Source organism: Pygocentrus nattereri, chromosome 16 (assembly GCF_015220715.1).
Source record: "Pygocentrus nattereri isolate fPygNat1 chromosome 16, fPygNat1.pri, whole genome shotgun sequence".
Classification (NCBI taxonomy): Eukaryota; Metazoa; Chordata; class Actinopteri; order Characiformes; family Serrasalmidae; genus Pygocentrus; species Pygocentrus nattereri.
Window position 1 is genome coordinate 7,613,863 of NC_051226.1, and position 19,629 is coordinate 7,633,491.

General features: G+C 39.6%; 1 protein-coding gene across 2 annotated transcripts in view; it reads right to left on the reverse strand.

Annotated features, from left to right (window-relative positions):
* si:dkey-247m21.3 (5-hydroxytryptamine receptor 4) overlaps positions 1 to 16,811 on the reverse strand; it is a 41,293-nt gene extending 24,482 nt beyond the window's left edge. For both annotated transcript variants that reach the window (XM_017713319.2, XM_017713312.2), the window contains exons 1-5: positions 16,616 to 16,811; positions 7,339 to 7,429; positions 7,025 to 7,168; positions 3,184 to 3,384; positions 1,755 to 1,908 (exon numbers count right to left, since the gene is read on the reverse strand). In XM_017713319.2, coding sequence (XP_017568808.2) covers positions 1,755 to 1,908; positions 3,184 to 3,384; positions 7,025 to 7,168; positions 7,339 to 7,367 — 528 coding nt within the window. In that variant the 5' untranslated portion in view covers positions 7,368 to 7,429; positions 16,616 to 16,811. The remainder of the gene's footprint in view (positions 1 to 1,754; positions 1,909 to 3,183; positions 3,385 to 7,024; positions 7,169 to 7,338; positions 7,430 to 16,615) is intronic.
* Between the last annotated feature and the right edge of the window lie 2,818 nt (positions 16,812 to 19,629).

The window sequence follows — 19,629 nt, forward strand, 5'->3', positions numbered from 1 at the left end:
CTAAAGCCCAGCAGTGAGGAGCTGAACTTCACCCGCCTCTGCTCTTACTGAAGACGGGCCGGGTCGCCTACAGAGCAGCGCTAGTAGCTGTTAATGAAGTGATGTTTGTTTGTTTTTTATTTTTTTTATTTGAGGGTCCTATTTCACAGAGCAAGATTTCAACCACTACCCCTTGTAACTCACCTCCAGGGGGTTAGGGTGACCCTCGAAAACAAGGGGTAAAACGGAGAAATGGGATTGGATCTTAAAGTTTAAAATCTAGGTGAAGTGGAAATCATTACCCATTTGATGTATTTCAAAGTGAAAGATGGTGTGAGAAAGTCCCTGAGCCAGTTAGAGTGTTTTCATACAATGACAGGTGTGAGCGGTAGGAGGGGGAGGTAAAACCCGATATTATTATAAATATTATAATAAATATTATTAAATATATTTAAATATTATTATAAATGTCCCTGCACACATAATCAAAAATCAGAAGATGTGTTAGAGGTGGGGCAAAAGGCATAACATTTTGATGCAAGATTACATGAAAACACAAGTTTTATCTTTTACATGATAAGATACAATCAATTACACATCATATGACCAGGGACATGAGCTAACAAGGTAAAGAGGAATTCAACCAATATTTAACATTTTTAAACATGACTATGTAATTATATTGTCAAGATGTAAACAGCCTTTTGTCACGATTGGCCCCTCCCAATCCTATCCATGTGTGTTGGGGCAGTCGTGGGTTGGCGGTTAGGGAACCAGCCTCGTGACTGGAAGGGCGCCGGTTTGATCCCCAGAGTCAGCTGACAGCACGTGACTGAGGTGTCCTTTAACAAGACACCTAACCCCCAACTGCTCCCCGGGTGCTGTGGATTGGACTACCCAACGCTCCTGGCAAGTGTCACTGCCCCCTAGTGTGTGTGTGTGTGTGTGTGTGCTCACTAGATTGTATGTGGTGTTTCACTTCACGGATGAGTTAAATGCAGAGGTGAAATTTCCCCACTGTGGGACTAATAAGGGTCTCTTAATCTAATCTCTGTTTTGGTTTAGCCCCCTCGTTTCGTGACTCCGCCCCTGATTGTCTCCACCTGTTTTCCACCTGTCCCTCGTTTTCCATGTGTATTTAAGCCCTGTGTTTGCTGGTCTTTGTACTGATCTTTGTATTGGTCTCTGTTGTTGTTATCTGCTGTGTTGTTGATTCTGGTTTATGTTATATCTGTTTATCGTTCTCTCCGTATTGGCTCTATGACCCTGGACCGCTTTGACCATGACCCTGGATTTGCCCTGAATAAATCTCGCTTATCTCAGCACGTGCGTCCGCCTCCTTGCTCCCCATTACACCATTGGAGTGTTTTAATGCCAAATGCTCCGTTCTAGAAAACCTTACCGAGTTAGAATTGATCATAGTGGTGATGGCTCCCTCACATAAAATTTTATGAACACACTGCCTGTTGTCTGAGACGCTGATTTACACTAGTTTTGGCAGAAGATTTTGAGCCAAAACGTATTCTTTAATACACTCATGGTGGATAAGTACATGCAAGGTTCATTAAGGCAAAGTAGTCTGCAAAGAACTTGCAGGATGAGGATGTCTGGAAGTTCACTGATGGACTTGGATTGCAAGTGTTTGTGTTGTAGACTTCATGTCTTCTGGTTCCTATCACCACCACTAAAGAATCACATAGCCAAGAACCATTTAAGTACTAACCCCTAACTAACCTTTTCACAGTGTTATAAATAAATACCCGTCATTCACTTACAATGTCCTCAATGCCAATGGCATTCCAGTTCTGCATGATGGGAAGGAAGGAGATGAACGAGGGGATAACCCAGCATCCCCCCAGCATCAGAGACACTCTGATGGGTGTCATCTTGTTCCTGTAGACCAGTGGCTGGCAGCAAATTGCATAGTACCTGCCAAAGACAAGAACTGTGAATGATAACTCAAGTGTGATTCATGGATGCTGTTGAGCGACTTGACGTGCCTTACATAACTGACACATCCCTAAAAATGATTGACCACACATTGTTACTTCTTTTTACTCTGAAAAATCAACCTAGTGTAGCACGTCGTTTCAGATTTGAAGCATTTTTTTTTTATCTGCGTGAGGCGAAAACATGAGTCATGGCTCGATGGGGTGGAGAGAAGAATGAATGACATTGTGAGATGAATAAAATTGTGAAGGGGGGGGAATGTGAAATTGTGTATGCATGTGTCTGTGTGTCAGAGAGAGAGAGAGAGAGAGAGAGAGAGAGAGAGAGAGAGAGAGAGAGAGACAGAGAGAAAACATGAGTGTTGTTGCCATATGGACCAGGTGCAGCACAAGAGACACAGCTGCTCTCTCTAAAGCCATGGGAGGTGGCATCATCCTAATAGATGAGCAGAGAGATTGTGCATGCAAAACACTGCAAATTAGACTTCATTAGTCTGACAAACCTGGGCCACGGATGAAGATATACAAGGTCTTTTGGCTCTCGTGGACATACGGCATATGTCGGTGGATTGTACTGAATTGTATATGTAGATGCTTGTATGAAAGTCTAAGCATGTGGCAGTGAATTGCAGGAAAGTATTTAAAACTGATGACAAGCAAATCAGGGCTTCAGCACAAAGAGCCCTGGCTAGATTTCTGAATATATATGACCCAGCAGGGGACAAGAGGGAAAAAAAACATGAATAATAGCACATTGTGATACAGCGTTGCAAAATTATAGTGCTTAGAGCAACAGAAACTCAACGCCTGAATGTTGGAGAGCAAACCCACACGTTTAGGAAAGCACTGAAACCTGTTTCATAAGCGCAAATGTGTCACAGAGTGTAAGTGAATATTTATGAACGTTTCATAAACAAGTCATGATCCACAAAACAGTAATCAGACATTAATGAGCACAAAAACAGCAACCAGCAACCTTGGACCATTGTGTTAGTCATTTACATTCAATTCAATGACATGCTTAAAGTGGGCTCTCCGCCACTGTCATAATGAGACCATGCTAATAATGACACTATCTAGACAAGCCAGTCGTGTAACATTTATGAGCTTTTAAGCAATTAATTCCAGGAAAATTATTCCAAGTGAGTTGTAAAGTATCATAAAACTATTAATAAATAACCTAGAATCATATCAGATAACTTGCTCATAAGCTGAACTTATTATCTGGTCAACAGCTAGTATGGCATCCTTGTACCTGTCCAGGGCGATGCAGCACAGGTGCAGTATAGATGCAGTGGTCAGCAGAACGTCCAGCGAGGTGCGGACCAAACAGAACGTCTCTCCGTAACCCCAGTGGCCTGTGGTGAGCTCTATGGCCGCAAAGGGCATCACTAAAAGAGCAACTAAAAGGTCTGCAAAAGCCAGTGAAACGATGAAGTAGTTGGTCTTCTTCTTCCTACCATTTGAAAAAATGGCAATTCAAAATTTGTTCAGGACAACAAAACATTACTCATATAATATTAGCATTTTATTCACATAATTTACATATTCACAAATGCCACAATCAGCCTATTTTACAATACCTTATTTTATTATGTATAGTATTGTGCCCCCTGTTGTTTCGGTCAAAAAAAGCAATTGAGCACAAAATATACATTTTTTCAGGAGATATTTCTGAGACTTAATACAAGATAAACCGCTTGCACAAGGATGAAGAGATTCAAAGGAACGTGTGAAAAACGCAGGAGTACCTAAAACTGTAGTTTAGAAAATATGCTGACTTCTAGCAATGGAGCAAGACCTGATAGACCACCAAAAGGGTCACCATCGGATAAACAGTACTTCGATATTCGAGCTTTGTCCATCCTTTCACTGTAAGAAGACAACTTAATGCTATGAGTCTGAAAGGATGTGAAACTGAAAAAGAAGAAAATTTGCAAATCTAACAAAGAAGCTTCTGGTGTTCTCAGAACAATGGACTGACCATCCCAGAGTCCAGACCTCAATCTGCTTGTTTTTGGCATTACTTGGATTGGGGGAAGAAGAAAATATAACCAGCATCTAAAACTGAACTTTGGAGATGCAAAATATTGATGCAGATTTCTTTGAAAAACTGAAAGCCAGTCTTCCCAAAAGAATGGAGCTGATATAGAGGCAAGGCGTGGAGATACTGAATAAAACAGAAGTGATATTGAGTTGAGGTGTCTGTGTAATTCTCTGTTAAATATATGTTCTCTGCTTATTTTTTTCTGAGGCTAAAAAATGAAGCATCCCACTTCCTGTGCACTTTCTGGATAATTGAATTTTGCAGCCACATGACTCATGATTTTAAAGATGCACTCAGAAGACAAAAACTCCCAGTTGAGCTAACTGACGTATTACATCTCAGTTATGTCGTTCAATCCTTTATCTTCACAAGTTCTGATTATAACTGCCCTCCAAACCACCCAAGGATGCTGTGCAATAACAATAGCAGATTCATATAAGAACATTCAACAACATAAGGAAATCATAATTATATCAAATTGGATCAAATAAAATAAAAAAATTATATGATCAAAAATGAATGGAAAAAATAAGGTCTAAAACTAATAAGATAATATGGACAAACTGCCTACAAAGGAAGAGAAATACAATTTAGAAAAGGTGTACAGGTTTGTAAAGGTTTGTCTGATTAATGCATTAATGCACATTCATAATATTATTATCTATCTGAAAATAAGCAACACTCTAGCTAGAGTTGTAATAACTCTAAGGTCTCCATAATTCATTTGTTGATATGTAAACAAAGTCATTCAGAGCGGTTTGATGTGAAATTATTAGTTGTTGAGAAACTTACTGACTTACTGGCTGACTTTTTTCAAGTGGTGGTGGTAGGAACCTGGGGTTACAGTGTCTACACTGCAAATACAGCCTTTTTATTAACTATCACAAAGGAGCAATGAACCTACATGTGTCTTCTAGTTTTAATACGCAATGTTGATTATGGAGAAATGGTGATAAAACTAATCTTTGGGCACTATTTTTTCCTTAGGCTGGCTTTACACAATAAAACTTTCACGCAACTTTAGTTGCTTGAAACCTACACTACACTAAATTGTGCTTGAATTGCAAAACGCAAAGTACCTTGCAACTCATTTGAAACTCAGCTGCAAGCATTTCAACTTGATGGAACAAGTTTCGTGAAACAGCAAATCAAAACTATGATAACGCAGCACATTATCACATCAAATAACATACTTTCAATCAATGGGCAAGAAAATAAACAGAAGATGACTGGGTGGTTAAGAAGGAGATCCCCTCCTGTAGCTTTTCATCATGTTTCTGTAACCAGCCACACTGATTGGCTGGCTACCACTAAAAACCGTTTAAATGGCTGCTTGCACTGTTTATTCTTCCTTGATAGCCCGTTGTTCTCATGATTTACGTGATTTAGCTAGATTAATTTTCCCCTCGCTTGATGCCCCCTAATTTTACAGAGCTTTGATTTGGATTGGGATCCAAAGGATGGAATTTACTTCAGAAGGGGAGATTGAGACGTCGTTCAAGAAGAATTTGTTGTGCTTCTAGGACAGGATGGGGCTGTAACTGTAATAGCTTTTTAAACATACTTTTTCAAAGGCCAAACCTACACACAACAAAAAAAAACAAAACAACTCAAATTCATACTCCATCCATCCATTTTCTAAGCCGCTTCTCCATCAGGGTCGTGGGGGGGTGCTGGAGCCTATCCCAGCAGTCTTCGGGCAGAAGGCAGGATACACCCTGGACAGGTCGCCAGTCCATCACAGGGCAGACAGACAGTCACTCACACCTAAGGGCAATTTAGCATGTCCAATTGGCCTGAGGGAGGAAACCGGAGAACCCAGAGGAAACCCACACAGACACGGGGAGAACATGCAAACTCCACACAGAGAGGACCCCGGTTGCCCGGCCAGGGAATCGAACCCAGGCCCTCCTTGCTGTGAGGCGACAGCGCTACCCGCCACGCTACCGTGCCGCCAAATTCATAGTCAAGAAACCTAATTAGACACATAAAATACACAGATCTAGATATAGAAAAACAATGTCCAAGACTGGTGGAAAGAACATACAAAGATTCTAAAAGTGTTGCAGATATGTAAATTAAACCTTGCGGTTGACTATACAGTGAGAATTATATGATTTATCAAAAATATGAGGTGCTAATTTGGTTTACAAGTGAAATAACTGGATGTGTTGAGCACAACTTTGTTTGCATTTGAATTGCTTAGTGTTACTGTCAAGTTGCATGGAAGGTACATTGCAGGTAACTGTGACGCAGAGCGATGTAGCGGATGCATGTGTGGAGGTAAGCGACTTTTATTGAGGGCAAATCCAAAGTCAGGGTCATAACGGTCCAGGGTCATTGAGGCAATACAAACTAGACTTGACTTGACTTGAACTGAACAAAACATCCAACAGCAAACAAAGGTTCAAACAGGAGAGGGACATCAAAGAGGGACATCAAACAAAGACCGATACAAAGACCAGCAAAGACAAAGTGCAAACACAGGGCTTAAGTAACAAAGGGACAACGAGGGACAGGTGAAAACACTCAGGGGCGGAGTCACGAAATGAGGGGGCCGGACTAGAAAAACCAAAACAAAAACGCACATGGACAAGACTGGGAGGGGCCAATCAGTGACAGTAACTTGCAACATGCAACTAGTTGCAGGAGAGTTTCACTGTGTAAAACCAGACTTATGATATCTTGATTGTTCCCCTCTGCCATGAAAAGATTTATTGTAAGGTCAGAATCGTATCCCAAAATGATCCTAAAACAATGTCTCTGGCATCAGGGAACATATTTGTACTCATTTAGCGTAATAACTTTGTGCTAAGCACCTCTTAGAGGCAGTCAACACTTCTGGATGTCTGGTTCCTTACATCAAACCACCCTGTTAGACTTTGTTTACATCTTCACCATTTCATTACGCAGGAATTTTGAAAAAACGGTGGAATTGCCTTTGAACTGTTTCTCCTCATCTCATCATGTGACTACCTGACAAATGATAAATCAGTGCACTGTTGTTTCAGCAGTGGTTTTGTCATATCTGTAGCAGTAAGAGGTTTACCTCAGCTGTCTGTCTTTGCAGAGAGCCACCATCACCAGCAGGTTACCAAGGACGGTCATAATGATAATGGTGGCCAGGAAGAAGGTCAGAACGATCCTCTCCAGGGGGTTAAAAATGTGTTCGGTCACCACTTCATCAACTGAACTGGAAGCAAATAATAGCAGTGATTACACGGAGGATTCTCCCATGTCATTATGCGGTAACCAGTCAAAAACAGGAAACATGCCTTAACTGCAATTTTAAACCAAAATGTTCTCACTAGAGAATAGCAAAGGCAAACGTTCAAGATCTGAAATTCGTCAGGTGCTTCTTACTCTTCTGTTGGGTCTGATGTTGTGGCCATCACTGGTCATCTGCATGGAGACGGTCAGATGGGATTCCTCCTCACTAGACACTGAAGCGCCTCTGCAAAGACACAAATAACAAGCTCAGTTTCTCATGTCTCAAACTCAACCATATTCTTTCAGCATGGACACCAATGTGAGAGCACTGGGACCAAATCATATCTTCCAAAAGAAAGATGGATCTGTCACCAGGCCTTCTGAAAAAAAAACAAAAACAGCCCACAAGACAAATATGGACATTCTCAGATACTTTGTGCAGGTCATGTTCAGAGAGTTCTTCACACCGTCAATATACAGAAGAAAAAGAAGGCCTTTTGGATGGTAATTCCTTTGAAGTGTTTATAAAAATGAAAAAAGATCAAAACAATGCAGCATGTCTGTGCAACATTCCTCTTGACAAACATAAAGATGTGTAGGGTGAAGTTTCTCCTACATAAATGCACAGTTGAGGCAGAACAAACATAAAACTGTGACCCATATTTATGTGCTCCTGACCCTTTACTTTCTAATACAAAAGGAAGCTGACAAGCATTCAAGAAACAGACCTACATACTTTATAGCTCAGTATCCTTAAAGGAGCTGTATTCTACATCTTTTTGCATTTTATTTTTTAGAAGTACACTTATGTTTGTGTGGGTTTATGAACAAAAACAATCATTTTTTTTACATGACTATATTCCAGCCTCTACTTATGGAATAGTGAACAGGCGTAGAAATAGCCTTACGACAGTCATGTCCAGAATTATTTGCACCTTCGATAAAAATGTGATAAAATTAATTCAATTAATCATACATGCAATGAATGATACGGTGGGCTTTGACAAAAAGGTGTAAGCATTTCATTTCACCCTAGGTTTTGGAACAAAAATGTATTTTGTATTTTTTAATAACAATGAGAGCACCATTGATAAACTTTCAATTTGTGTTCCTGCAACCGTTTCTTTGTGGATTTTGATGTGTGTTTGGGGTCATTATCTTGCTGGAAGGCCCTCCCATGGCTGGCCGGCTGATAGAGGCTGATTTTGTGCAATTCATTATACCACTGAAATTCACAAGAGCCACTGGACCACAACAGCCCCAAAGCATCAGTGATCCATCCATTTGACAGAAGGAATCAGAGACTTCTCATGCTATGTAGTGCCTTTTTTGCCACATGTGAAAACACATATATATACGTATATATATATATATATATATATATATATATATATATGATCAAAAAGTTTGATATTTGTTTCATCTCACCACACAACATTCCCTTTGTAGCTATGATGATATTTGCAAAGATCAGGCACTTAAGAGCCAAGCTCAGCTTTTGTGAAAAAGTCTTCTGGTGATGGAGGTTGTGAAAACCTCCAGATTAACTAAACTGTGCAGTTCTGTAACTGTGATTTTTGCATTACTCTTTCCTCTCTTACCACCCTCGTCACTGTACGTGGGGGTGGTATGGTCATATGTCCTCTTCTTGGCAAAAGCTCAAGTGCTGCATGCTTCCCGTTTGTTATTATTACCCTGATTGGACTCAATGGTAAATGGACTATTATTTTTATAACCAATTTCTATATCATTTGAATTGACAGCTCTACAGTTTTACTCATGTAGATGGATGAAAAAGGGATTTTACATGTGTGTAACCTCATATTTATACCCCAGGGAAACTGAAAATGGCCATGGACAACAATGAAGCTCCTGGAGACTAGGAGCAATAAAAGGGAAGTTTTTTTTCCCCAAAGGTGCAAATTTCTTTGATTTTATTTGTATATGTTTTTGAAAGAAAACAGTATTCTTAAAACAATACTCTCACAGGAATTATTTCTATTCGATGAATGGTAAGCAATTTCCACAATTTATTGTTTATTTTATATGATTGTTTTTGCCCAGGTTTCGTCTTTAAACCTGATATACATAAACAGTCTCTGTTCTGATTGTGCATTTTTCAAAAAGTAGTCTGGACTGAAACACTCCTTCTAATTTCAGCCTGAATGGACCGGGGCTAAACCGATCGCAGGCTGAACAGGTGGATGGATGTTCATTAGCTATTTATTATCTGCAAAAGAATGAACTAATAATGAACTGTTTTACAGTTCTGGTAATTTAAGCCTGCATAGCTTTTCTGTCTTAACTTGTTCTCAGCACATTTAGGTTCAAAAGTTCTCCTTTTCTCAAAAAAGGAGAAACCTTTTTTTCAGTTCTGCATCTTAGGTGAGGTCAAGAAAACAAAAAAAGAAAAAAGTAAACATGATGGCTTCCTTATTTGCTGAAATTTCTAGTCTGATTTTACTTCCTCCTCTGATGTAGTCACTGCTAATTCCATCTCTCAGGCCACAGCTCCCCCTAACACACTGAACACCCAGCCTGGTGGGAAAGGAGGGAGGTGTGAGGGCATCCTCTCTGAATAAGGACTGAGGTGTTTCTGGGATTTAAACTCTCTAGATGATTAGGCAGTTTGAGAGCGGCACGACTCGAGGAGCCACAAAGTTGCTTCAGTTTCTGCTTCCAAGGAAGAATGAAAAGGTTAACTAACACAAGAGCTGCGAGACCTGTGCTCAAACCATTCCTCACGCTCAGCGAACACTGTCTGTGCTTAGATAAAGAACAGTTACCTGTGGCATGACTGCCTCAACATTAGAAAACAATCATGAGATCAAATCCCAATGACACCTCAGCTCTCTGTGGCTATAAGTCTGAGAGAAGGGAGTCCCCATCACTTCCCAAGCTATGTGATGGGGTGGGAACTGGAGGAAAGAAATGGGCCAGATTATAAAGAGACACCCGCATTGACTATTTTGACTATTTAAGATCAACTTAAATTATTTTGTAGGCCTAAATATAATTACCAGTATGTACCAGCTGAGCGATAAAGGCATTAAGACGATTTAAAAACATTTTCACAATAAACAGTACATATTTTTACAGAGGCACAGTGCACATTTAAAAACTAATACACTGTTTCTAACTAATTATGCTCTCTTTGCAATTAAACATGCAGTTAGAGATGCTCTTTAAGTACTGACGATATTCATGATATGATCCTAAATGCACTGTTTATCATGATAAAAAAAATATCATAATAACAATAAAATGTCACCATACTGCCCTCTTCTCAGATGAGTTTTAACTAAACCAAATCAGAACAATACAAAAAGCTATAAAAGAAAAACAACACTGTGATATATATATATATTTTTTTAAAGGCCTTATTGGTTTGATGTAGTCGGGTCAACTTGAGTCAACCTTCTGCATATATATATATCTGTATATATATATATATATACACATATATATATATATATATATATATATATATATATATATATATATATATATGTATATGTATGTATATATATATATATATATATATATATATATATCTCGTTGTTGTCAGAACAAAACCTCGTATCTCCATTTTTTCCGTTTTTCAGTTTTTGACATAATTTGAAAATGCACGCATGTCGTACTTTACATTGTAAATTCCATGATGAATGGACCAAAAGAAACGGCACAAGATGACTTGGAAAAAGTGTCTGGTTCCATTGACTTACATTAAAAGTAGAGTATGTTTTTTCCTTCTCCTGTAAAGTTACTATTTTGGAGATTTTTTTTGAAGTTTTGTTCTGACAACAGCGATATATAACACCACTACTAAACTAACATCTTAAAACCTTGGACAGGTCCTACCCTGAAAATGGAATGGGAAAAAAGACACCAGTGTCCAAACTGTATCGGTGTTGCTTGGTGAAATATATTACGACAGTCTTCCAGGCCACAGAGGGTTTCTTCCATTTGATCTTCTAATTTGAAAATGACACATATATCTAACACTTGTTTGGATGTGCAGGGGAGATGCCACCTCGTTCTTAAAGTCCAAGCACACAGCAGGGGCACTTCATCATCACACTATTAGTGTCCAGGCCTCAGTGGCCAGATCACACCCTGAGCCCAAAGCACTCTAGAGGTAAGTCCTGCAGGAGCAGAGCGAAGTCCTGCTGGGTAAACAGAAAAGGAGTGTGAGGTGTTTGTCCAGCTGGGAAACTGAAGTGGGTATTGAAACAGTTCTGCTGCTGCTTCTCTCTCTCTCTCTCTCTCTCTCTCTCTCTCTCTCTCTCTCTCTCTCTCTCTCTCTCCACTGGCATTTTTTTTTCATCTCCTTTAAAATCAGCTCACAGATTACACGGTTGTACGAAAGAAGCTTGGCACCAAATCTGCCATTTCAGCTATGGTCACCCTCAAGGGACTGCAAATTTCCACATGGGGTCAGGAAAGACGGATGCACAAAGATGTAATCGGGGTCAGTGTTATATTAATAGATCTTGAACAACTACGGCTCATGACTTTTAAGGGCATTCTACTTGTGACCACACTAATGAGCTCAAGCATGGTAAACGGTAAGGTTTAAGCAGAAATCTTGAAAAGAATCTTGGGGCTGTTGGAAGCAGATCAATTGTCCTTAGAAATGCATTCGGAGTGAGGCTGCCAATTCCGAGCACGACTTTACTCCTTGACCTTTTCTTTCTCACATGAAGTGCAAATGTGCATGCATCCGTCAAACGACGCTGAACCGCGCTTTCATTTCCACCTATCGAGGAAAAAAATGCAGGGGTGAAAATGGTTTATTGGAAAGTGTCGAAGACAAATACACACAGAGTGGACCAAAATGACTTGGCTTGAACCTGAAAAATGACTTTGTCTCAGGACGTTCTGTACCCTGTATGTTAGGTCAGCTGAAATGATTGGATAACAAACAAGACAAAGTTAAAATACTAACATGCTCCTACAGTTATGCATTAGTTACCAATGAATCATTTAGGTGAAAAAGCTATGAGCTGGTATGAGCACATCTGTAAATAAGGGGTTTCATTCCAAGATGCATTATAGACCACTTTTTTCATTATATACATTGATGTGATTGGGCTATATGCAAGCCAAGAAGTGCCAATGATATTTTATAATCAATATCACCATTCTTAGAGAAGTTTACTAAGTTATGTCAACAGAATTTGAGCTAAACTCCTCCAGTATACTCCATAAACATATAAATAATTAAGCAAAAGGGCAAAGCAGGCCAGTTACATCCTGTGAGGCAGAGCTGGGCACAAACTAATACAGGGTAAATGTACTATAGATATTTTAGTTAAACAGGTTCCAATAGAAAGTGCCCTGAGTCATTTTCTCGTATCACTCTAGAAAAGTCATCTGCAGATTTTGATAGCAATTGACCGATATTTCTTGAGATTCACCAAAAAGACTTTATTTCAAAAATGTTTATTTTGATTACTGATTTGCATGTATAAGTCACAGAATTCACATCTCGCCCTGTAGGTGTCTATAATAGTAACTTATAGTGAGAGCTAACCAGGATAACATAAAGCCTCTTCTAGTTATCTTCTATTTGTATCTAAGCCTCCCAAAATAAATGATGAGAACAGTCCATATCAATTCAAAATTAGGGGCCATTGGGGCTATAGGGGCCAACTATTGCCCCCTATAGATTATCTACAGATGTTCACATTTTTAACAAACTACCTGTTAAAACTCAGTAACAGTGGTGGGGTTAGGGTTGGGGATGAGGGTTGGGTTTAGGTTTTGCTTTGAGGTTAGGTTTAGAGCCAGGTTTAAAGAAAATTATGGTCAATTCAGTAGATATTTAGTTGAAAGTAAATGAAGTATTTTAATTTTATCTTATTGATATTTGCTCTTCTACTTTGTGCTCAGAAATGAATTTACCATATTCAGTCATAGACCATGCTCTTTTCACTAATTAGATTTATTGGTGAATGTATTTTTATGGATTTAATTGACCTCTTAACAGGCCATGGGCTCAGTGGCAGACCCAGAGTTTCATTACACAATTTTATAACCTAAGAACAGCTCAACCAGTTTGCATTAAAGCCCCTGTAGTTACTGAATAATAAACCTTTGTGTAATAAGCCTGAAATGTTAAGGGGTTAACTGTGTTTTGCATACAGACTTTTGAAGACAGTCAGTTGCATCTTTTGATCTCACTCTGCATTTGACTTGTTGTTCAGAAATGATAATTGCTGGAAACAATGTTTATGTTTTCATGTGTAGTTTTCAAATGATTTGGCAATAAGCGAAATGCATTAGGTTGTGTCCCACTCTTCCCTAGACTTCATGTTCGGTCCAGTGTTTATTCCCACAGACACTTATTAGTCACTAATGAATTATTTAGGTGAACAGGCTGTGAGCACATCTGTAAATATACTCCATAAACACATAAATAATTAAGCAAGAGGGCAAGTCTGTCATCCCAGTTACGCCCTGCACTCATGGTTATACAAATTACAAAGAAATTGGCATGTCAGTGCTGTCTAAGACGAGGATGCTCTGCCAAAACTGATCCAGAACAAACTGCCTCGTGGGAAAATAGCTCAGTGTTGGTTGTGAGAAATGAAATACTTGCACAATTTGTTTAAGGAACCAATTAAAGAGATTAGGTGTAAAGTCAAGCTCCCATAACACTGTAGCTGAGGGACAGCGGGAAAAAAAGAAAATCCACCACGAATCAGATTTCGTTATCAGGTCAGTACGGATGAACACCATGCACATTTTCCATCACTGTCCCATATATACTCACTTAATGTGATACAAACACATGAGGGAAAAAAAAAACAGTGACAAATGCTCTGATAATCAATTTTGACACCTTCCCACACGACTCCTATTTTAATTCCACTCCATCAGACTGAATGTTTTGAACATAGTTTACATTCAAAGCGATATCAGAAACTGTACAATCTAAAAGAACACGAGGGACTGGCATATTAGTATTATTAGATATTATTAAAAAAGCTTGTTCCAGCTTTCTCTAGTCAAGTCTGGAGTCTGCACAGGTCATCAGCATCAGCAGAACAGGAGCAAACCACGCGCAAAACATTTGCAAGAAGGAAATGTGGAAACAAGTTTGCACAGTGACTGACAAAAACAAGAATCAGAGCAGAGAACATGCAATGTATGATATCCTGTAAATATCCTGAAAGCACTAAATAGGCCATAACCACATAAAAAAGGCCTTTAAAAGTAAAGGTTCTTTAAGGGACACTCCGGCAATGAAAAATAGAACCAATGGGTTACATATGGTTACATGATGCATGTGTGCAATGCATCCCTGTTATAGTAGTGAGAGAACACTGATGAACATGGTTCTTCAGACAAAAGGTTCTACACAGCCATACATCTTTACTTCATTCTTCAGGGCAGTTGTTCTCAAACTGTTCCTGAGACAGACCCCATTTTTGCTCCATCCTGATGCATTTCAAGCTGGGTTGGAGCAAAAATGTGGACTGTCTGGGGGTCCTTGAGGAATTGCTTTAGGTAACCCAAAGTGGCATCACTCCAAACAACCCTTTTCAACACCTATGTTATTCAGAGTGAACCGAACGCACAAATGTGATGATATGCTCAGTTGAGACAAACACCAACGCAAACAGGATGCTGAGTTTACACTTGAGCTCCAGAGAAACATACGGTATCAAACTGCAAATTCTAGAGAAACATGAGATAGAGTGACTGTGAATTGTAACAATGTACGCATAAAAGCAGCAGTTAGCTTATCAGGGAAGCCGCTTTCATCAAGGAGGGTGTTGCCTCCTGAAATTCCTCAAAACAGCTCCAACGCTAAATGTTATCAAGACTGATTTATGGTGGTGATGCGTATAGATTGCAGAGTAATAAATCAATGCTATTTTGTCCATTATGGGGTAGAAATCTTGATCTTTAAACCATTGCATTAGAGCTTTTTTGAGATTGCATTATCTTTAAGATTCTTTGAAATTCCATTATCTTTGAGACTTGTTACAATCAGGGTTGATTACCGTAATGCTCCTTTCACTGAGCTTCCTAAGAAAACAATCCAACACAACTCACAGGAAATGCAGCAGCAGGGATCCTGCGCTGAAAGAGCTGCACTGGCTGCCTGTATATTTTAAGATACAGTAGATGTTCTACTACTTGCTTTAAGGCACTGAATAACCTTAATGCACTTGTGTGCCTCACAGACTGTCTGTAGGTCCCAGCACGTGATCTTAGATCTGCAGGTGCTGCAAATACCCTCCTTGAAATACAAAAAGTGTGAAGAGCTTTCCACTTTTTATTAGACAGTCAAGCTCAGTGCACACGTTTAAGAGACATTTGAAAACATATCTAACTTAGTGTTTAATTAAAATTCTACGTCTCTTTGGAATTGATCTTTTTCATTTTCTCTGTGTCATTGTTTTATATGACTTTAAATGAATACTCATAGTTTCACCTGTCTGTACAGCACTTTGAGCTGCCACTTGTATGAAAAGTGCTCTATCAATAAAGATAGTGTTATTATTACACACCAGGGCCATTTGTGAACATTCTGGGGCCACAAGCGAAATCATACTTGGGGGTCCCCACACTCCACCCACCCCAGTTACATTCTGCTGTAAGCAAGAATGGAAAAGAATTCATATTTCATTGATAAGGATCAATAAAAAGCAACAAAGTAAGAAACTCTCTGTGCTTTTTGACGAGTAATATTCTATTGGATTAAATATATACTTACAGCCCCTTAATGGTTTAAGGGGCCTAATCACTCGATACCTACAAACATCCCCCTAAATGTGAACCGAAATGGCAATACATACTCCTGACTGTTGCTTTAACTCACAGTGTGACCAAGACTGAACCAAAAAAATCCACATCAGATACAGAACCATGTATGAAAACATGACAAAAATGGACCTTAAGCTTGTGGTATGGGCTGGTTTCTGTTTGTCTTGCTTTCAAATGCTCTATTTATCAACTTGCTGTTCTGTGTGGAAAACAAAATCCACTTTTCAAAGGCTTGTGGGACTTGACTGGCATCAAATAATACCCTCATCTCACAAAGTCTCACCTCAAGACATGGTCTGCCCGAACCACATTGACCAGATCTATTCCACTATGAACCCAGCAGGTCATGAAATCACTGTGAATGAAGCACCATAGTGGATAAGAGTATTTTGTATACATGGAGATGCTGCATTACAAGACGACTGCATTTTAAATAGTAAAGCATTTAAAGAACCAACAGCTAATTTAAGGAGTAAATTAATATTATGATAAAGAATCACCTCCTAAACAAGCCAGAGTTCAATTTAGGTCAAATACCTTTTGAATAATTGCTTCTGTAACTATGATGCCGAACAGATTTGCCCAGTTTTCAATGTAAAGCAGCATCCCGAAAAACTGCTTCTAACACAAATCTCACAACTTTACTCACCCAGCTTCCCAGCACTTCAGTAATCCTCATCCATGAGCACCACATCTTCATCAGATGCCATTTGTTTCTGTGAACCGTCATATTCCATTTTCCCGAGCGGACTGAGGTCAGATGATGAGCGCTCGTGCTGTCTGGGCAGTTCATCCAAGAGCGAGAGGCAGGTCTGCTGGACTGTAAGGTGCACACACACTCTCCGTTTGCCTGTTTACATTTCGCCTGAGGAGCTCCTGATGACTTGATCTTCATTCTGGAACAACAGTGCCACCCAATGCTTGATGAAAACATGCCTGAACATTATTAAAGGAGCCTCTATGCAGGGGGAACTGCTCATGCAGTGAGGAACACTTTATCATGCAGCCATACTGTCGAATGCATAATGTGTATTGTGTGCTGTGTACATAAATCTGTTTCCGGCCTAATGCACACGGTTAAGCTTTTCACCCCAGAAGGAAAACTGTTCTCTCTTTGAATAAGAGTAAACTGATGTGCTCTCCACTTTTTTGTGAACTGCGCCGTAAGCCTATTAGAGGGCCTTTTGTACGTTTTGCAGTACTGCACATTATTTGTTAGATTAGTCCCTGATGCCTTATCCACCACCAAAGTCTTTAATTGTTGTTGCAATGGCTCAAAGTGCAGTTTGCCAGGGCGGATACAGATATACTCTGACACAAAATCAAAACCATTCATACACCGTCACTCTCTTGCTCCTTTAAGATTTAAACAGATGTAATCATTATTATTACCGTCTTTCTAGCAGCTGGGGTTTTTCTCTCAGTGCTTAAAGTCTATTAAACACAATCCTGTACTATTCTTAGCATTTTAAAACCATTTAAGCAGCTCTTTGAGTGAGAGAGTATTCCTCAAGACCGTGCTAAAAGGTGTCAGAATTTATGGAACAGCACATTGTTTCCTAGTGCTTATTCACAGCAGACTAAAGAGATGATGATGATGATGATGATGATGATGATTAACTTCAGTAAGTTATCAGTGGTGAGTGGGACCTGCTTTGGTGTGTTCTTCTAGACCAGTGGTTCCCCACAGTGGTCCTCAAGTACCCCCTGTTCTGCACATTTTAGTGTTTTCTCTGCTCCAAACAAACCTGATCCAACTAATCAGCTCATTAAAAAGCACTTTCGGAGCTGAAGTTGTGTGTTAGAGCAGAAAAACACTAAAATGTGCTGGGCAGGGGGTACTCCAGGACCAGGGCTGGGAACCTGTGTTCTAGACTGAAAGAAAGCAGTTCATCCACCAGCAAAGTCTTTTATTATTGTTGTGAGGGCTCAAAGTTTGCCAGGGGGACACAAATGTACTCAAAGAGACTGGCGTGAAATTGAAACCATTCACGTGGGTTCGGTTTCATGTTCAGGTGACTGGAGATTATGGTGTGGTGGTCTTATAACATCTTTCAGATCTTTTTGTTTTTTTAGGAGCTGGTGCCTCTCCTTTCTATATCCTCATTATATAGCTGTATAGCTACAGATGTAGCTCGCAACTTTAGAATTAACGTTGATGATCCATTACCTATTTCTAGGCTTTATGATTAATACAAGGTTCTTGCACATGTATAGATAATCTAGAAACCTAACTAAAGGTGCTAGAAAAGTATAAAAAAACAGACTGGACTCTGCCCAGCTCCATGCGAACTCTGTCCACTCTACACATAACCACACACCTGCAGCTAGTTTCTGGACAACATCACTAGCATTTGTAGCATCTGAATTTAAGCAAGTCGTGCCATTTCACTGCATTTCTCAGGCCACTATCCTTGTAATTTGTGTTTGCTCATTTTTTGATCCTTGCATTGTTGTTTCGTTGGATTTGCCCGATGTATTAGACAGTTATAGTTACACTTATAGTACAATGTCATTCATATAAACAAAAATAAAATATATTTTGGATTTGTCTTGTGTATAGGACAGTTAAGGGCCTTTATGTTATAATAAAGTATAAATATGAAAATTGAAAATTTATATATATATATATATATATATATATATATATATATATATATATATATATATATATATATAATCCTAGATCTGGGTGGGTAGGATCGATCTCCCTAGCCAGGTCGACATCTACTAGCTAAATTAATAGAACTGGCGGTTAGTGTTCTCCTCCAAGCGTGTTGAGCTGCCCTATTAGGGCTGCATTAGTAGCAGTTCAGAAAGATGCAGTGGCTGGCTTCACATGACTTTGAGGAAGCTTGCCTTCAAGGCCTTCGCCCTCCTAGTGCTGTTGGTTTTATGACAGGAGGTTCCCTAACTAGTGGGTGTGACTGAATACGACTACGATGGGAAATAAAATCTCCAGCACTGAACTGTTCTCTGATTTTGCTTACAACCAAATGTCAATTGGCAAAAGTTGTTTGTTTTCCCGTTTTGTTGCTTAGAGTAGGGCCCCTTTGGAGCGAGGCTAATTGGCAAATCCACCTCCCCTCCTTCCCTCCTAATACAGGCAAGGGGTCTCCACAATGACTCCATGATGGGCTAACAGCAGCCACTGGGTGGCGGTCATGCAGCTTTAGTCCAATTTCTGTTAAATATTCACCAAGATGACTCCCTCATATGCCGACTATGCAGGGCTCCTGCTTCAAATGACCTGAGATATTAAACACTTATAAATTGGATAAGTTGAATAGTGTAGTGGGTAACACCTCTGCCTTGTAGACTGGGGTTCAATCCCCACCTGGACAAACACCCTACACTATACCAATAAGAGTCCTTGGGCAAGACTCCTAACACTAACGCCTTGGCCTACCTGTGTAAAATGACCAAAATGTAAGTTGCTCTGGATAAGAGTGTCAGCCAAATGATGGAAATTAAATTCTCCTACCTGTTTCTTGTTGGTGACCTAAAAGAGGGTATTTTTTATTCCACCCGTATTCCGACAAGTCCCGCCTCCCTCGCTACGATTAGTTACGCTATGCTACGTAGTCAGCTACGAGTAGTTCACATCCAATCACAGATCAGGGGGCGGGGTTTACAGGAACGCAGGTGGAGGCCCATGCTGCT